This window comes from Ovis aries, chromosome 5 (genome assembly GCF_016772045.2).
Source record: "Ovis aries strain OAR_USU_Benz2616 breed Rambouillet chromosome 5, ARS-UI_Ramb_v3.0, whole genome shotgun sequence".
NCBI classification, from domain to species: domain Eukaryota; kingdom Metazoa; phylum Chordata; class Mammalia; order Artiodactyla; family Bovidae; genus Ovis; species Ovis aries.
Window position 1 is genome coordinate 105,959,397 of NC_056058.1, and position 20,698 is coordinate 105,980,094.

Sequence of the window (20,698 nt, forward strand, 5' to 3'; positions counted from 1 at the left end):
TTTAAGTTAAATGCATAGCTACTCCATCCTCAGCTTTTGTTTTTTTCCTAACATAAGTATTTATAAAGATAAATGTACCTGTAAATATCAATTTCACTATAATCCCACAGGTTTTGATTGGTGGTGGTTTCACTATCATTGAGTTGCATGCTGTTTAAACTTCTAGTATGGTTTCTTTTTGTCCTACTGGTTTTTTCAGAAGGACAGATAATTTCAAATGCAAAGGGGGTTTTATATAACATACATGTATTATTTATAAGATTAACTGCATGACGGTCAGAGAAACTGGTCTGCAGGATCCTGACTCTTCGAAACGTGTCAATCTGTGCTGTGCAGTCTCTAGGACACATTCACTTCCTGTGTGTTTGTATTCCACAGCATGCAGTGTTCATTAAACCTTGTTTAAATGAGTGCCTCAAATCTGCAATTAGTTTTTTGTATCCATGAATTAGAAATTCAGAAAGGTATTTAAAATTTTTCTAATATGACAGAAAATCTGTCAATATTCTCTAGTTTGATTAAACTTTGATTTAAATCTTTTGGGTCTATTTTATTAGGTACATTCAAGTTTAAAACTGCTGCATTTTACTGGAAAATTTGCCTTATCACGCAGTGACCGCCGCCCTCCCCAGTGACGCTGTTCTGTCTTTAAGCCTGCTTTGCTAACGCTAGTATGGCTAGTCCGTTTTCTTTCAGTCAGCATTTCCCTGAAATATTGTTTTCTGTCCTTTAACCTTCAATCTTTCTGTATGCTAATGCTTTAAGTGTAGGTTTTATAAACAACATTTAACTTAAAAATCTAACTGATCTGAAGCTTTATCTTTCACAAGCAGAGAGTAAACAGTTTATATTACAGAACTTTTCTTACGTGCTGCTTTTTTAATCTCTATTTTTCTTCAATGTTTCAACGCTTTCTCTTCCTTTTTCTACTGTTATTTGGATTGACTGTAAATGTTACTTTTCCATGTCTCAAGTTTCTTTTTTCCTTGTATACAGGTTGCTAACACATATACTCTGTATTTATTCTTATAATGGCTATCCTTAAAATTTTACCATACAGATTTACCTTATATCCAAAGATAACTTTCGGACCTCTCCCAAACTACACACTCCAGCGCTGACCTTGCCACCAACGGGAACACCACTGCTGCACAGCGTGTTAGCTCTGCCCTTCTCACCAACTGATTCTATTTCTTAAATCAAATTACTGTGTGTTTCATTACAGGATACTAATGCAAGCACTAGATGACTTCCAAATGTGTTTCTGTTTGCATGCATGTATCTGTACATCTAACTACAATTCAGGACACTTCCCTTAAACTTATAAGCTAAATATCCACGTGTCTCCTGCCACCTACAATGCATATCTAACTCACACTTAAAACTCCAAAAAGGGGTTCCTACTTCCCGTATTTTCTCCCCAGGCCTCCTCATCTTAGTCAATGACATTAATGTCTACCTAATGCTCAAATAAAATACCCAGTCATAATTGACTGACTTCTCCCTCTCTCACACACCAATCCTAACTCAAAAATAGTCCCAAACTTGTTTATTCTATCAGATAACCCCTCACAGCCTAACTCACTCTTACCTTCTTTTTTATTTTAGTCCCTTTCCAATTCAATCTCCACAAATCTGTTTGATCTTTTAAAAATGTGTATTAAATCAGTTAATTCTCCACACTTAAACTCTCACCGCTCTCTCAACACTTTCAGCTGCTGTGTGCTGTTCAGCCTGGTTCCCGCCCATGCCCTCTCATCTTGCTCTCCGCTGCTCATCTGCTTCAGCCCCGTGGTCTTCTCGCGTGCCACGCCCTTTCCTTTCCAGCACCTCTGCTCAGATCCTTCCTTCTGCCTAGAAAGTGCTCCCTCAAGAGTTGCTTGTGTATTTTTGAGATTAGTTGTTTGTCAGTTGCTTCATTTGCTATTATATTCTCGCATTCTGAAGGCTGTCTTTTCACCTTGCTTATAGTTTCCTTTGTTGGGCAAAAGCTTTTAAGTTTAATTAGGTCCCATCTGTTTATTTTTGGTTTTATCTCCAATATCTGGGAGGTGGGTCACAGAGGATCCTGCTGTGATTTATGTCGGAGAGTGTTTTGTCTATGTTCTCTTCTAGGAGTTTTATAGTTTCTGGTCTTAAGTTTAGACCGTTAATGCATTTTGAGTTTATTTTTGTGTATGGTGTTAGAAAGTGATCTAGTTTCATTCTTTTACAAGTGGTTGACCAGTTTTCCCAGCACCACTTGTTAAAGAGATTGTCTTTCATCCATTGCATATTCTTGCCTCCTTTGTTGAAGATAAGGTATCCATAGGTGTGTGGATGATAGGGCTTTCTATTTTGTTCCATTGATCTATATGTCTGTCTTTGTGCCAGTACTATACTGTCTTGATGACTGTGGCTTTTTGTAGTAGAGCCTGAAGTCAGGCAGGTTGATTCCTCCAGTTCCATTCTTCTTTCTCAACATTGCTTTGGCTATTCGAGGCTTTTTGTATTTCCATACAAATTGTGAAATTATTTGTTCTCGCTCTGTGAAAAATACCGTTGGTAGCTTGATAGGGATTGCACTGAATCTATAGATTGCTTTGGGTAGTATACTCATTTTCACTATATTGATTCTTCCGATCCATGAACACAGTATATTTCTTCATCTATTAGTGTCCTCTTTGATTTCTTTCACCAGTGTTTTATAGTTTTCTATATATAGGTCTTCAGTTTCTTTAGGTAGATATATTCATTAAGTATTTTATTCTTTTTGTTGCAATGGTGAATGGAATTGTTTCCTTAACTTCTATTTTCTCGTTATTAGTGTATAGGAATGCAAGGGATTTCTGTGTGTTGACTTTATATCCTGCAACTTTACTATATTCACTGATCAGCTCTAGTAATTTTCTGGTGGAGTCTTTAGGGTTTTCTATGTAGAGGATCATGTCATCTGCAAACAGTGAGAGTTTTACTTCTTCGTTTCCAATTTGGATTCCTTTTATTTCTTTTTCTGCTCTGATTGCTGTGGCTAAAACTTCCAGAACTATGTTGAATAGTAGTGGCGAAAGTGGGCACCCTTGTCTTGTTCCTGACTTTAGGGGAAATGCTTTCAATTTTTCACCATTGAGGATAATGTTTGCTGTGGGTTTGTCATAGATAGCTTTTATTATGTTGAGGTATGTTCCTTCTATTCCTGCTTTCTGCAGTGTTTTTTATCATAAACGGATGTTGAATTTTATCAAAGGCTTTGTCTGCATCTACTGAGATAATCATATGGCTTTTATTTTTCAATTTGTTAATCTGGTATATTTATTACATTGATTGATTTGCGGATATTGAAGAATCCTTGCATCCCTGGGATAAAGCCCACTTGGTCATGGTGTATGATCTTTTTAATGTGTTGTTGGATTCTGATTGCTAGGATTTTGTTAAGGATTTTTGCATCTATGTTCATCAGTGATATTGGCCTGTAGTTTTCTTTTTTTGTGACATCTTTGTCAGGTTTTGGTATTAGGGTGATGGTGGCCTCATAGAATGAGTTTGGAAGTTTACCTTCCTCTGCAATTTCTGGAAGAGTTTGAGGAAGATAGGTGTTAGCTCTTCTCTAAATTTTTGGTAGAATTCAGCTGTGAAGCCATCTGGACCTGGGCTTTTGTTTGCTGGAAGATTTCTGATTACAGTTTCCATTTCCGTGCTTGTGATGGGTCTGTTAAGAGTTTCTATTTCTTCCTGGTTCAGTTTTGGAAAATTGTACTTTTCTAAGAATTTGTCCATTTCTTCCACGTTGTCCATTGTATTGGCATAGAGTTGCTGATAGTAGTCTCTTATGATCCTTTGTATTTCTGTGTTGTCTGTTGGGATCTCTCCATTTTCATTTCTAATTTTATTGATTTGATTTTTCTCCCTTTGTTTCTTGATGAGTCTGGCTAATGGTTTGTCAATTTTATTCATCCTTTCAAAGAACCAGCTTTTTGCTTTGTTGATTTTTACTATGTCTCTTTTGTTTCTTTTGCATTTATTTCTGCCCTAATTTTTAAGATTTCTTTCCTTCTGCTAACCCTGGGGTTCTTCATTTCTTCCTTTTCTAGTTGCTTTAGGTGTAGAGTTAGATTATTTGACTTTTTTCTTGCTTCTTGAGGTATGCCTGTATTGCTATGAACTTTCCTTTTAGCACTGCTTTTATAGTGTCCCACAGGTTTTGGGTTGTTGTGTTTTCATTTTCATTCATTTCTAAGCATATTTTGATTTCTTTTTTTATTTATTCTGTGATTTCTTGGTTATTCAGCAGCAGGTTGTTCACCCTCCATATGTTGGAATTTTTAGTAGTTTTTCTCCTGTAATTGAGATCTAATCTTACTGCATTGTGGTCAGAAAAGATGCTTGGGATGATTTCAACTTTTCTGAATTTACCAAGGCTAGATTTATCGCCCAGGATGTGATCTATCCTGGAGAAGGTTCCGTGTATGCTTGAGAAAAAGGTGAAATTCATTGTTTTGGGGTGAAATGTCCTATAGATATCACTTAGGTCTAACTGGTCTATTGTATCATTTAAAGTTTGTGTTTCTTTGTTAATTTTCTGTTTAGTTGATCTGTCCATAGGTATGAGTAGGGTATTAAATCTCCCACTATTATTGTGTTATTGTTAATTTCCCCTTTCATACTTATTAGCATTTGTCTTACATATTGCGGTGCTCTTATGTTGGGTGCATATATATTGATAATTGTTATATCTTCTTGGATTGATCCACTGATCATTATGTAGTGTCTTTCTTTGTCTCTTTTCACAGCCTTTGTTTTAAAGTCTATTCTATCTGATATGAGTATTGCTACTCCTGCTTTCTTTTGGTCTCTATTTGCATGGAATATCTTTTTCCAGCCCTTCACTTTCAGTCTGTATGTGTCCCCTATTTTGAGGTGGGTCTCTTGTAGACAACATATATAAGGGTCTTGTTTTTGTATCCATTCAGCCAGTCTTTGTCTTTTGGTTGGGGCATTCAACCCATTTACGTTTAAGGTAATTATTGATAAGTATGATCCCATTGCCATTTACTTTATTGTTTTGGGTTTTGGTTTATACACCCTTTTTGTGTTTCCTGTCTAGAGAATATCCTTTAGCATTTGTTGGCGAGCTGGTTTGGTGGTGCTGAATTCTCTCAGCTTTTGCTTGTCTGTAAAGCTTTTGATTTCTCCTTTATATTTGAATGAGATCCTTGCTGGGTACAGTAATCTGGGCTGTAGGTTATTTTCTTTCATCACTTTAAGTATGTCTTGCCATTCCCTCCTGGCCTGAAGAGTTTCTATTGAAAGATCAGCTATTATCCTTATGGGAATCCCCTTGTGTGTTATTTGTTGTTTTTCCCTTGCTGCTTTTAATATTTGTTCTTTGTGTTTGATCTTTGTTAATTTGATTAATATGTGTCTTGGGGTGTTTCACCTTGGGTTTATCCTGTTTGGGACTAACTCCTGCAGCTCAATTCCAGAAAAATAAATGACCCAATCAAAAAATGGGCCAAAGAACTAAATAGACATTTCTCCAAAGAAGACATACGGATGGCTAACAAACACATGAAAAGATGCTCAACATCACTCATTATTAGAGAAATTCAAATCAAAACCACAATGAGGTACCATTTCACGCCAGTCAGAATGGCTGTGATCCAAAAGTCTACAAGCAATAAATGCTGGAGAGGGTATGGATTAAAGGGAACCCTCTTATACTGTTGGTGGGAATGCAAACTAGTACAGCCACTATGGAGAACAGTGTGGAGATTCCTTAAAAAACTGGAAATAGAACTGCCTTATGACCCAGCAATCCCACTGCTGGGCATACACACCGAGGAAACCAGAACTGAAAGAGACACGTGTACCCCAATGTTCATCACAGCATTGTTTATAATAGCCAGGACATGGAAGCAACCTAGATGTCCATCAGCAGATCAATGGATAAGAAAGCTGTGGTACATATACACAATGGAGTATTACTCAGCCATTAAAAAGAATACATTTGAATCAGTTCTAATGAGGTGGATGAAACTGGAGCAGATTATACAGAGCGGAGTAAGCCAGAAAGAAAAACACCAATACAGTATACTAACACATATATATGGAATTTAGAAAGATGGTAATGATAACTCTGTCTGCGAGACAGAAAGAGAGACACAGATGTATAGAACAGTCTTCTGGACTCTGGGAGAGGGAGAAGGTGGGATGATTTGGGAGAATGGCACTGAAACATGTATAATATCATATATGAAACGAATCGCCAGTCCAGGTTCGATGCATGATACTGGATGCTTGGGGCTGGTGCACTGGAACGACCCAGAAGGATGGTACGGGAAGGGAGGAGGGAGGGGGGTTTAGGATGGGGAACACGTGTATACCTGTGGCGGATTCATGTTGATATATGGCAAAACCAATACAATATTGTAAAGTAATCAACCTCCAACTAAAATAAATATATATTAAAAAAAAAAAAGCTCTCCCTCAACTGCCAATTCTCATCTTTTAGAGCTCAGTTCAAAAGTCAATTCCTAAGAGAAGTCCTCCCTGAGCATTCTAAGTACTATAAGCGCCTATTGGTTGCTTCATTACATTTGTGCTTCATTCCCTTCACCATGATCATCAGCTCGTGACTTACGATTATTTCCATCTTACATATTGCCTGCCACCGCCACCATCACGTAAGCTTCATGACGGAGCCTGGCCTTGTTCACTGACACAACCCCAGGGTCCAGTACAACGCTTACTGCACGCTCAGCACATGGCACATACGGCATGCTCAGTAAATGTTTGTTGCGTCATAGTTACACACCAAACATTACATATGAAATTTTTCACAAATCACATACAAAAAATTTAATACTTAGTAAACTAACTAATTGAAGGCAGGAGGAGAAGGGGACGGCAGAGGATGAGATGGCTGGATGGCATCACCGACTCAAAGGACATGAGTCTGAGTAAGCTCCGGGAGTTGGTGATAGACAGGGAGGCCTGGTGTGCTGCAGTGCATGGGGTCGCAAAGAGTTGGACACGACTGAGCGACTGAACTCAACTGAACTGAAACTAACTAATAATAAAGATGATCAAACATAAAGTTAGGAAGAGGGAAAAAAATGCCACTTCAACCAGTTATCAAAACAATGATGAAAACCAATCGTTGGTACATTCCTTTCTTTACAAATTTTTTAATGTTTTCTATTTATAGATTTTCTTATAGAATTAATCTCAAGCTGGAAATTTATATTTTTTGAAAAGTAAAAATTTGACGTTTGTCCAAGTTGAAATAGTTTTTTCCCAAGAAAATACACTTACCAAAATAGATTTCACAAGACTAAATTAGAACCAATTATCATCATAAAGAAATTTTAATTATCAAAGAAATACTCCCTCAAAATAAAATACTAAGCCTGAAAGGTTTCACAAATACTAACAGCCTTTAAAGGAATAAGAAGCTATTTAAACACCAGAGATACAATGCATATTAATATATATATATTTATATACTCTTTTAGCAATGAGAGTATCAAATTATCAAGACCAAAAAAAAAAGAAAAAACCCACAAATAGGGAAAATTCACACAGCTCTCATGTAAAAATCCTACGTAAAACGCCGCAAAAAGAATATACTACTAAGTCGCATTAGTCGTGTCCAACTCTGTGCAACCCCATAGATGGCAGCCCACCAAGCTCCACCGTCCCTGGGATTCTCCAGGCAAGAATACTGAGGTGGGTTGCCATTTCCTTCTCCAATGCATGAAAGTGAAAACTCTAAGTGAAGTTGCTCAGTCATCTCCAACTCTTAGCGACCCCATGGACTGCAGCCCACCAGGCTCCTCCGTCCATGGGATTTTCCAGGCAAGAGTACTGGAATGGGGTGCCACTGCAAAAACAATCTAGCAGCTTATTAAAACAACAATCAACCATGACTGTGTGATCATGCTGGGCTAATTATAAGAAGTAGTAAGGGTAGCTGAATATTAGGAAATTGAGTAACAGAATAACTGCTCAAGATTACTAGGACAAAAGTAAAAAATCACTATGTCATTTCCACTGGTGCTAATAAGACTGTAAAATTCAACAAACATTCTTACCAGAAACCTATAAAATACAAAATGGGGAAAATTTCTTTAATGTGATTTAAAACAAAAAAAATTCTTTGTATATGAGAATATGAGTACATATTCTTTCTGTATGTATGAAATCAATCTAAACACCAGAGTCTCTCTTACCTGGGAAATACTAGTGGAGCAAGAGCTGGGAAACAATGGCCCACAGCTTATTTCCAGCCTGCCACCTGTTTTCATAAAACAATTTTACTGGAAGACAGCTATGTAAATGACCCATTGATTTACATATTGCCTACAGCTACTTTAACACTGCAACAATAGAACTGAGTAGCTCCAATAGACACTGACACACAGAGCTGAAAATATTTACTATCTAGCCCTTCAGAGTATAAACTTGACAAGCTCTGCACTAGAGCATTCCCATTAAAGTTAAGAAAACACAGATATTTTACATCAACCCACTACTTGGATATATCACCCAATGCAATCAGATAGCAACAGTAAAACCTCACCTTTTACAACTGCCTGCATCCCCAAGAACAAACCACTGACTCCCCCCGACGGCTGTCCCTTCCGCCTCGTCAGCGTCTCCACTGAGGAGCAGGTGGCTCTGATTCACTCATACCTGACTTAACCAAAATGATCACTGAAATGCCCACGGTTTCTTTTAATAAAGCAAAATGGAAACAGACTGTACTTCAAGAGAAGACACTGTAATTACCAGTATTTTCAAGTTAATTGTTCTTCGGAAAATAACTGAAAGCATAACAAAGTTGAGCAGAATCTACCGGTCCTACCCAGGGCTTGTAACTGTGGTTAGCACACACCGAGCATCTGAGTGTGCTGCGTGGCTCTCCTTGCGACACGCGAAACGATCACAGGTCCCCCTGCTTACGCACCCTTCCTGAAGAGACAGCTCCTGGTTCTCCTCCTCCGGACCACTGCTGTCACTCTGCAGCTCAGGCTCATTCTCCTCTTTTCCTGGCAGGGTCTCCCAGCTTTCATCGCTTGAGGACTGATCTTTCTCTGTACCAGAAAATCGATGAGGCAAAGAAGCAGACCATTCTCCATCACTGCACTCTGAACTGCAAATTTAGAACAGAAAAAAACTGTCATTACAAGTGTGTTTATCATTTGGAGTGTTAACCAGGCATTATGGTAGAGAACGGACTACTGATGCTCTAGATGTTTCATCAGGAGCTGATTCAATTTTAACACATTTTAAAATAAATATAAATATTCAGCAGAATGTAACATTTTCAAATGAATATATGGCAAGTTATGAAATTATCAATTTATTTTTTTCTTCATTAAAGTAACTAATTCCATGATGCTTAAATATAGGTTCCTTATATTTTAGACATATTCTAAACAAAATTTTAATAATCACAATTTAAATGGTATCCAGAATATATAATAAGAGCTGTTACTCACCGGACCTATCCACAACAACTTTGTAATTACCTACTGACAACTGGTGTCATATCCTCTGTGAATAAATTTTCACTATTACCATGCTTAAAAAGCTTACCTATTTTTTCCTCTTCCTTTTACAAAAAACACTTTGCAATGGAGAAAGATTCAAATTCATACAAAACTGCACTGACAAATCTTTACTGAAGTCCTTTGGTAGGACTATGAACACAAAATAAATCTCAACAGAATATTCAGATAAGGAATAAAATAAGTGATAAAGGGTTAGAGAAAAATTTCAGAAAAATTACTTTCAGTTATACGTATTTAACGGGTTCATCTGTTTACATTCAACAACCTGCAAAGCATTCGTCATCTTGTATCTGCTGTTGTCCAGTCACTAAGTCGTGTCCAGCTCTTCTGCAACCCCAAGGGTGTGGCCCGCCAAGGCTCCTCTGTCCGTGGGTTTTCCCAGGAAAGGATCCTGGATCGGGCTGCCATCCCCTTCCCCGGGGGTCTCTCTGACCCAGGGATCCAACCTGCATCTCCTGCGTTGGTAGGTGGGTTCCTGGCTAACCCCCAAACCCCCAGGGAAGCCACATCTTACGTTACCAAAAGCTACCATATTACTTAACAGTGCTGAATATAAATCATAAATGCTCTTTCCAGTCATATCAATTATTCTGGTCAAGAATTCCCTTAAAGATCACCTTTTTTGCACTGACTTTTAAGAAAACAAAAAAATAACAAGCTTTATGTTTTTGAAAGGACGTGATACTTGGTAGTGTCGTCTTCTACAGGCAGATGAACCCAAGAGATCAAGATGTTATTAACAGAGAGCAGCACTGATCTGAGCTCTGAGAAGCTAACAGAAGTAAAGAAATAAAGTCAACTTCCAATTTTCCGAAAACAATGGGCAGCAGGACACAGATATCCTGGGGAAGGAAGAGAACAAAGTCCTGCCATAGCGAGTAACAGGTGGGCCTTCACTGGGTAAGCGCCAAAGCTGCTTCTACTCTGTAAAACCCTCTCTGACCCAAAGAATACCCTAAGATCAAGCAAATCATTTTCAGACTTGTATCAGTGTCAAAATCTAACAAAGAAACAGTTTTAAAGGAGCTTACTGAACTAACTTTCCTTGACTATGAAGCTTCTCAAATTTATAGCTAAATTACCAACTCCAATTTTGGTTTGTCTTTAAGAAGCAGGGTAAGATTTCTACATTAGTTTGTGGAAATGTTTAACACCCTTGCTTAAAAACAAACTTCATTATTAAACATTTCACTCAGAGTAAGGTCCTGTCCAGAAAGATATCGTACGAAACTTCTGAACTTTTATCAATTAGTGAAATACCTGATGTAATACCTCTAAATTTCAATATAAAAAGGATGTCTATGATCAACTATCAATATACTTAAGACGCTTATGTTGAGAACTGGCAAACTATGCATCTCGTTAGCCAAATCTGGCCCTGCTGCCGGTTTTATTTTTTAATGGTATGTGAGCCAAAAATGGTTTTCATATTTGATTTTGCCTCTTAGTCAGCAAAACCTAAAATACTTAATATCTGACCCTTTAAGAAAGCTTGCAGACACCTGGCCTACATCACTGCTACTCATTATATAAAACACTCACCGCTAAGTAGGTAGCTTTTTAAACATATATTCCCAGCCCTGACCACATACTAAGCTTTCATAACCACTAACTGCCCACCAAATATTTTTTAGATTTTCACATTCCTATTAAAAATTATGTAGTCATAACAAAATTCATCTATTTAAGTCCCTATCTTGATTTTTTATCTGCTAATGGGATTACCCTGCCCTTCAGCTGGACAGGTCTCTGACTCCTCACAAGCTCCCCACACGTAAGTCCTCTCTTCCCATCTTTTCTGTTCAATGGCTCTTATATTCTAGCCCCCTTTTCTCCATTTCCCCTAAAAATCTCTGGCTCAAGTGTTTTCTCCAAACCCAGACTTAAGACAATTAATTATTAACTCAGTTCAGTTCAGTTGCTCAGTCGTGCCCAACTCTGCGACCCCATGAACTGCAGCACACCAGGCCTCCCTGTCCATCACCAACTCTCACAGTCTACCCAAACCCATGTACATCGAGTGGGTGATGCCATCCAGCCATCTCATCCTCTGTCATCCCCTTCTCCTCCTGCCCTCAATCTTTCCCGGCATCAGGGTCTTTTCAAATGAGTCAGCTCTTCGCATGAGGTGGCCAAAGTACTGGAGTTTCAGCTTCAGTATCAGTCCTTCCATTGGAATATTCAGGACTGATTTCCGTTAGAATGGACTGGTTGGATCTCCTTGCAGTCCAAGGGACTCTCAACAGTCTTCTCCAACACCACAGTTCAAAAGCATCAAGTTTTCAGCACTCAGCTTTCTTCACAGTCCAACTCTCACATCCATACATGACCACAGGAAAAACCATAGCCTTGACTAGATGGACCTTTGTTGACAATGTCTCTGCTTTTTAATATGCTGTCTACGTTGGTCATAACTTTCCTTCCAAGGAGTAAGCATCTTTTAATTTCACAGCTGTAGTCACCATCTGCAGTGATTTTGGAGCCCCCCAAAATAAAGTCTGACACTGTTTCCACTGTTTCCCCATCTATTTCCCCTGTTTCCCCATGTATTTCCCATGAAGTGATGGGACCAGATGCCATGATCTTCATTTTCTGAATGTTGAGCTTTAAGCCAACATTTTCACTCTCCTCTTTCACTTTCATCAAGAGGCTCTTTAGTCCTTCTTGACTTTCTGCCAGAAGGGTGGTGCCATCTGCATATCTGAGGTTATTGATATTTCTTCTGGCAATCTTGATTCCAGCTTGTTTCTTCCAGCCCAGCGTTTCTCATGATGTACTCTGCATCTAAGCTAAATACGCAGGGTGACAATATATAGCCTTGACATACTCCTTTTCCTATTTGGAATCAGTCTGTTGTTCCATGTCCAGTTCTAACTGCTGCTTCCTGACCGGCATATAGGTTTCTTACGAGGCAGGTCTGGTGGTCTGGTATTCCCATCTCTTTCAAAATTTTCCACAGTTTATCGTGATCCACACAGTCAAAGGCTTTGGCACAGTCAATAAAGCAGAAATATGTTTTTCTGGAACTCTCTTGCTTTTTCGATGATCCAGCGATGTTGGCAATTTGATCTCTGGTTCCTCTGCCTCTTCTAAAACCAGACTGAACATCTGGAAGTTCACAGTTCATGTATTGCTGAAGCCTGGCTTGGAGAATTTTAAGCACTACTTTACTAGCTAGTGTCCCTAAATTTAATCCCAACTCCCTCAACTCAATTAAAAAACATATTCTGAATATTCCTATCACTTCAATTTACATCAAACAGTGCATTTATAATGTTATGCCAAAAATATTATATTTTATAATAAAATATTATAAATACTAGATTTACATTAAAACAGTATAGGAACGTCAACAGTTCCTCCCCACTAAGGCTTCTTTCACACACATAAGCCATCTCCCTACAGCCCTCACCATTCTTGCTACAGCTGTCCAGTAACATTGTACCTTAAGGTAATATAGCTGAGAACACAAGTTCTGGAGTCAGCTAGCCTGGATTTGAATTCACCAGTTATTAGCTGCGGAAAAGTTATTTAATGTCTCTGTGCCTTTACTGTGTCACCTATCAGAATAATAAAATATAGTATCCACTATCACACTGAGTTTATTTGAGGAGTAAATGCGTTAATATACAGAAAACATTCTAACAGGGCCTGGTAAAAGTCAGTCATCAGCAACTATTAACAAATCATTTTTTTAAACAATACTTTTTTTTGTTACCTAAATACAATTTAGTTATCTCCTAAGCAATATTTGTAAGGTTCCTAATGTGATGCGCCAGCTTTTATTTTTTTCTGATTCACATCAAAATAAATATATAATGATAAGAATTAAGAAAACTTTGTACCATTTAATATATTTTAGCCACTCGAAAAAATATTAGTGTATAGAAAAAAAAAGTGCTAGCTTCGAACAGCACTGATGATTCAGTACCATCTGACCCCAGCTGCGAGTACATTCTCACATCCGGCACTTTCCTTCCAACACGCTCTACTCCAGACGCTGCCCCTCAAATACAAAGTTTCATCACAACTATCGCTCCCACCACCATGGATGTGTTCACCATCGCTTCACCTTCTTTCGTCATTTCAGGGCCGGGTCGTTCCTTCAAGACCTTCCCCTACAGCACTGTTTCTTTTGTTTTTCAACCAATTCATAGACTAGCCTTCTTATTCATTCAGTCTGAACCACTGAAATGCAGCTGCTCCTTTAGCGCTGCGTTTAAAGGCATCTTTCGTAAGCGCAAACTCAGTTTCTTTTTACCAGAAAAGCATCCAAGGAGATTTGCTTGTATTGTGCAGTATCTGTAAGCTCTTAGAAGTTAACTAAGACTGTATTATCAAATGATTTTAAACAGTGAATTTTCAGTGACATCAGTTTATTTAAAAGGACCAACAATCTTTAGTGTGTGTTCTCTAGAAATTAATACACATGGATGATAGAATTGGTAAAAAGTAATGTATCAATAATTTCCTGTTAATATTTCATTCTGAACATTATTATCTATGACCAATTTCCCAATTTAATGTCTGTTACTCATTTGTAGCTCTAAAACTCCAAACTGGTTCAGAGAGCTAGTCAAAGGAAATTTAACTATGATTAAGATTTTTTACTACGAAAAGCAAAAAACCTACCATAGATTATTTCTTTACTGAAGAAACACGATACCACATTTAACATCAGGTGAAGCTCCATCTATGATGTATGACAGCCTTTTTCACCCTGACGGTGGAATATGACGATGGCAAGAGCAGGCTTTGGAGTCTGACAGCTAACTTAGGATCTGCTCAGTACTTATAGTACAAGCCTGGACAATGAATGAACTTCCCTGAGTTCACTTTTCCTCATCTGTAAAATGAGGACATTAATGTTTACCTTTCAAGGCTACAGTGATGTTTAAATGAAAAACAGATAAAATGATCTGCACAATTTTCAGAAAATGGCAAACATTTAATAAAAGTGGTGGTTAACTTCTTTCACTGTATAACCTACCTGCTTAGGAATCTCAATAGGATTTCCTGCCAGCACACCACCATTTCCCTTTCTCTACCAAAGGAAATCTACTCAATACCTTCTGGTCTGTCTTACTGAATAGACAAACTGACAGTATCGTCAGTCTCCTGGTCCCCTGACCGCTTTACAGCAGAGCTCAGCAAATCATGCCCCGGTGCAAAAGCAGGATCTGCCCACCGGTCTGTTTTTCAGTGGCCTGGAAGCTAAGGGTGTTTTTTGCATTTTAAAATGCTCATATAGGTATCCACATAATATCCTCAATTTTGCCTTTTGGTCCACAGAGCTTAAAATATTTACTATCTGGTTAATCTTTAAAAAAAAGTTTGCAGACCCCAAAGAAGACATAGCAAAGAAGCATCCAACATAGATCAGTGGAAGAGAAACCGTGAGCAGAAAAGGGTGAGCAAACAGCTCAATCGCAGCAGAAGATGTGTACAGAGTAAAAAATCAATTAGCTATGGAAACTAGAGAATATAGAAATAATAAAGGGAATTAAAATTGAGGCATTTAATAAGAGTAGATAGTGAAATAAAAAATGCGGTGATGTGAAACACTTACTCTGAAAACTCAGCAGTGGAAAACATAGACAGGCAAGCAATGAAAAGAGGAAGCAAGATCAATGAATGTTGCCCCCAAGACTTAGAAAAACTGAAGGAAGCTAGGGGTAACGACAATAAATAAGCAAGGTATCAGACGCAACGCTAAAGAAAAAATTTCGGAAGAAATTTAAAACAGGAACCAATAACAACGTATTATGTTAGTACAGGCTTCCCTGGTGGCGCAGAGGGTAAAGCGTCTGCCTGCAATGTAGGAGACCTGGGTTCGATCCCTGGGTTGGGAATATCCCCTGGAGAAGGGAACGGCAACTCACTCCAGTATTCTTGCCTGGAGAATCCCATAGACGGAGGAGCTTGGTGGGCCACAGTCCACGGGTCACAAAGAGTCGGACACGACTGAGTGACTGCGCTTTAACTTTTCACTTACGTTAGTATGCTAATACGTATTCTTTTGGAGGGAGGAAAACAAGGTGATCACATCCTACTATCTCAGTGTCTCCAGGAAAGCAGAGACACAGTTAACAGACTGAGTGACATGACGATAAGGAACTAAAAGAAAAAGACTTTAAAGTAATTTTCCAAGAACCAGCAACAGAACAGACAGGACGGAGATTAGCCTTGGACTCGTGAGGACTCATTTGTTCTTGATTGTGAAGGCACATGAGGCAAACGTTTCAAATTTCTCAGAGGAGAAACTAAGATACCCCTGAGCGCTTCACATGGCCTTTCACTAGTACTGTTGCCCATGAGCATTTAGAACCATATTCTAAAGCAGAAAACTGTGACTTACTCAAATACTACGCTCTTTACAGATGTAACTGTGAACCAAAAAAGGTTTTCATGGGAATGAAATTATATGTGGTTTCTGTTGCTGTCCGTTGCTCAGCTGCTCAGTCACGTCAGACTTTTTGCCACCCCGTGGACTGCAGCACGCCAGGTTTCCCTGTCTTTCACTACCTCCCAGAGTTTCCTCACACTCACGTCTGTTGTTGATGATGCCATCCAACCACCTCACCCTCTGTTGCCCCCTTCTCCTCCTGCCCTCAATCTTTCCCAGCATCAAGGTGTTTTCTAGTGAGTCAGTTCTTTGCATCAGGTGGCCAAAGTACTGGAGCTTCAGTTTCAGCATCAGTCCTTACAACGGATACTTAGGGTTGATTTCCTTTAGAATTGACTGGTTGGATTTCCCTGCAGTCCACGGGACTCTCAAGAGTCTTCTCTAGCACCACAATTCGAAAACATCAATTCTTTCATGCTCAGCCTTCTTTATAGTCCAACCCTCACATCCGTACATGATTAATGGAAAAACCACAACTTTTGACTACTATATGGACCTTCATCAGCAAAGTAGTATCTCTGCTTTTTAAAACACCACCTAGGTGTGTCGTAGCTTTTCTTCCAAGGAGCATCTTTGAATTTCATGGCTGCAAGCACTGTCCTCAGTGATTTTGGAGCCCAAGAAAATAAAGCCTCTCACTGCTTCCACTGTTTCCCCATCTATTTGCCAGAAGTGATGGGACCAGATGGCATGGCCTTAGTCTTCTGAATGCTGGGTTTTAAGTCCGCTTTTCCACTCTCATCTTCCACCTCCATCAAGAGGCTCTTTAGTTCCTTCGCTTTCTGCCATAAGGGTGGTGGCATCTGCACCTCTGAGCTTACTGGCAATTCTCCAATCCTCCCAGCAATCTAGATTCCAGCTTGTGTTCCATCCAGCCTGGCATTTGGCGTGATGGACTCTGCATGTAAGTGGTTTTTCTATCATAATTCAAAAAAGCTACATGCACCCCAACGTTCATGTAAGTGGTTTTTCTATCATAATTCAAAAAAGCTACATGCACCCCAACGTTCACAGCAGCACTGTTTCCAGCAGCCAGAACACGGGAGCAACTGGTCACCTATCGACAGGTGAACGGATAGAGAAGTTGCGGTGCACATATACGGCGGAATATCACTCACCCATAAAAAGGAACAAAGGTGAGTCAGCTGAATTGAGGTGGATGAACCTGGAGCCTATTATGCACAGTGAAGCAAGTCAGAAAGAGAAAAGCAAATATAAAAGCACAGATACGTGGAATCTAGAAAAACGGTACTGATGACCCTATCTGCAGGGCAGGAACAGAGATGTGAGCACAGAGAAAAGATGCGTGGGCACAGCGAGGGGAGGAGAAAGTGGGACAAACTGAGAGAGTAGCACTGGAAAATACAGACACTTAGTGGGCAGGTGCTGCGTAACAAAGGGGGCTCAAGCTTGGTGCTCTGCGACCATCTAGAGGGGTGGGATGGGGGTGGTGGCGAGGAGGCTCAAGAGGGAGGAGATATATGTAGACATATGTATACTTACAGCTGATTCACACTTATTGTACAGCAGAAACCAACACGTTATAAAGCAATTATCCTCCAATTAAAAAAAAACTATATGTGGTTTCTAGATAAAATACTTTAGGTACAAATCCTATTAGAAATAAGAAGCAAAATTAGCCCAAATCAACCTCTGAGTCCCTAAATCTCATAAGGAATTGATCTGTCTGTCTTCTCTGATATTTATATATTTATACCACCCCTAAAAATTCAACTATATAGAAGCTTAGGGAAGAATGAAATTTTACATAGTTTTCTTATCTGACCAGCTGTGGATTAAAAACAATTTTAGAACTTTATTGAAAATACGCTGGAAGGAAATTATATTAAAAAGTGTGGTGTTGGAGAAGACTCTTGAGAGTCCCTTGGCCTGCAAGGAGATCCAACCAGTCCATCCTAAAGGAAATCAATCCTGAATATTCATTGGAAGAACTGATGTTGAAGATGAAGCTCCCATACTTTGGCCGACTGATGTGAAGAACTGACTCACTGGAAAAGACCCTGATGCTGGGAAAGACTGAAGGCAGGAGGAGAAGGGGATGACAGAGGATGAGATGGTTGGATGGCATCACTGACTCAATGGACATGAGTCTGAGTAAACTCCGGGAGTTGGTGATGGACAGGGAGGCCCAGCGTGCTGCAGTCCGTGAGGTGGCAAAGAGTCGGACACGACTGAGCGACTGAACTGATTATATAATTCTTGGCATTCTCAAAAATAGTATACTAAACATAATCTAAGCAGTTTGGGGCTTTTTACTAGTACTAACACTGAATTATGTTGTGATAAAATGATACGATAGAAGTTGTTCAAATCTGTAAGTCAGCTTCATTTAATAAATAAGACCGAAATAGTTAAGATTTTTTCTTTTTTTTGGCCTCATCGTGGGGCTTGTGGGAGCTTAGTCTCCCGACCAGGGATCAAGCCCCGGCCCTTGGCAGTGTGCAGCTGCGACCACTGGACTGCCAGGGAAGCCCCTAGGCTTCTTCTTGAATTGTGTCTGCCTTTTACAACTTTCTGGTCTTTTCCCTCAATATCCAAATACTGTAATCTATGACTCCCCAGGTATGCCTGAGGAACAAAGTTATTTATCACCAATTTATTCCTTCTAAACTATGAACTTGGAAACAAGATAAAAAGTTTTGCTAAAATACTAGAGTATTGTGCTTACAGATATTTGCTGTGGCTGTTCATAGATATTTCACTTGTTGGGAGATAGTATGATCAGAGGAGCTTTCTTCACAGATTTCAACTAACACATAGGAGAGGAAAGGAGCTTAATTTAGCCTCATGGTAACTATCTGTATATTCTTTCTCATAAGGTTGATGAAGATCAAGGCAATAGGGATCACTATTATTTGTATTTACAGAGTACCTGGAACAAAATGTGACCTTTAGGAGGATTTCAAGAAATTCTTTTTAAATAAATCAAATCAAAATCAACTATAAGTAATATTCCTTTCATTCTCCCAAAGTCATCAACAACAAAAAGTTGTCCTGACATGTTTAAATTAGATAAGGTAAGGTTTCTTACCTTTTAAGCAAGGTTAAGGCCTACGGACAGAAAAACTCTGAGAAAAAAACCTTAAGTGCTGTAAGAAGTGGTCAGGAGATGGCACACCTCTTTTCAGAACAATTAGGCCCAAGGTTAAATCTGCTGCCATGGGCAAAAGGCTCTTTTAAACTCACAATCTTGTGCTCAAACAGTTATAACATTCTCAGGGTATATTTCTGAAGAGCCGAGTATGAACCTTAGCTCTTTGGTCTAATTCCAAGTCTGGTAATTATACACTGCCTATTAAAATTCCCCCTGCAGCTCTAATTTAATAAGGTGGTGCTCAGTTCCTGTCAAACAGCTCAGAGCAACTTCACCAGCTGCAATGTTCATCCCATAAAGTATAATGCTTCACATGTGCTTATATGATCATTTAGAATTTTTCAGAGAAGCAAACATATTCTTTAAAATATTTTCCACTTATAAAGAATAAACTATATATTTTTAAGCGGCCAAAAAAATCCTATACCTTAAAATGTCATAGTAAATTTTAGTTTATTTTCTTGATAAAAGAGTTCTACTTGTAGCTATTATACTATTAACATGATGAGAAAACTCTTCAAGTATGTCATCTTTAAGTTTTATAAAGCAGGAAAAATACAAAAACCTCACAGACTCAAAACTATCCTTTTTCTTGTGGTTGGCAAATAGCATAAATATTTCAGCACCTTCATTAGATGACATCAGGCTTGACTACAAAATGCAAACTAAAGAGGTTTTTATTTTTGATTAACGTGTCTATAGTGGAGAAAGCATAGCCAAGCTAAATGATTTTCTTCAAAAAAGCAAAAATGTGGTAAAAAAGTACACCAACCTTATACTTTCAAATCATAAGATATCGAGGATTATTAAGTGTTTTTAATAGTAATCTAAAGGTCTAACAGATGTTCATAATCCAATCCAAAAACCTGAGGACTATGTTTCAGAATTTAGAACTTCAACCTCCCCTCCTCAAGATTTAGAAATACTACTTAACATTACCAATGGAGTCTAAGTCAGCACCAAAAATCAAATGTTTTCATACTTCTGCAGTGAACTGTATGAATACTCGAAAAGGGGCCTAATTTTAGTTCATATCTAGATCTGCAATCAAGACTACTTGGGTTTGGTGGCCAATTGCTGTTTTTAGAACTTCATGGATTTTGGGTAAAAGACTGTGCTCCTACACTGGAAAAGCAGCAGACAGGCCGGCACATGCCCTCAACGTCAAGGCGACAGCAGAAAGACTCCAGCCGCTGCTACAAGCTACACGCTTCAGTATGGAAGCTCAATTTACACATCCCCAAAATCAAGACAATTTTATTAATTTTATGATGTCAAAGAAAATATATAAAATGCATTCATATTCACACAGATAAATTTCTTCCTTTGTAGAACTTTCTAGTTAAAAAAAACAATATTTTTCTAAAATTGAGAAAATCTTGAAATTGCACTGCAATTGAGCATTCCAAGCATGACCACAGGTGTAAAAGAGCAGATAAAAGTCTAGACTCTGGGGTACTGAAAAGTCAGCAGCTGGACAAAGAAATCCTTCATTTCTCTGTTTTCTGTTGTCTTACAATATGGGAAAGAAGGATCTATGTAAGAGGAATCAGAATGCTTCTTACAAGACAAGTGATATGTTCTCCTCAAAACAGTAAATTACAGCAGTGAAGAACAGAGAGC

At 38.7% G+C, this 20,698-nt stretch overlaps 1 protein-coding gene across 3 annotated transcripts in view; it reads right to left on the minus strand.

The window, feature by feature from the left end:
- Positions 1-20,698, minus strand: part of PJA2 (praja ring finger ubiquitin ligase 2) — a 79,286-nt gene that overhangs the window by 30,741 nt on the left and 27,847 nt on the right. For all 3 annotated transcript variants that reach the window (XM_015096231.4, XM_060416081.1, XM_042251007.2), the window contains one exon: positions 8,948-9,133. In XM_015096231.4, coding sequence (XP_014951717.1) covers positions 8,948-9,133 — 186 coding nt within the window. The remainder of the gene's footprint in view (positions 1-8,947; positions 9,134-20,698) is intronic.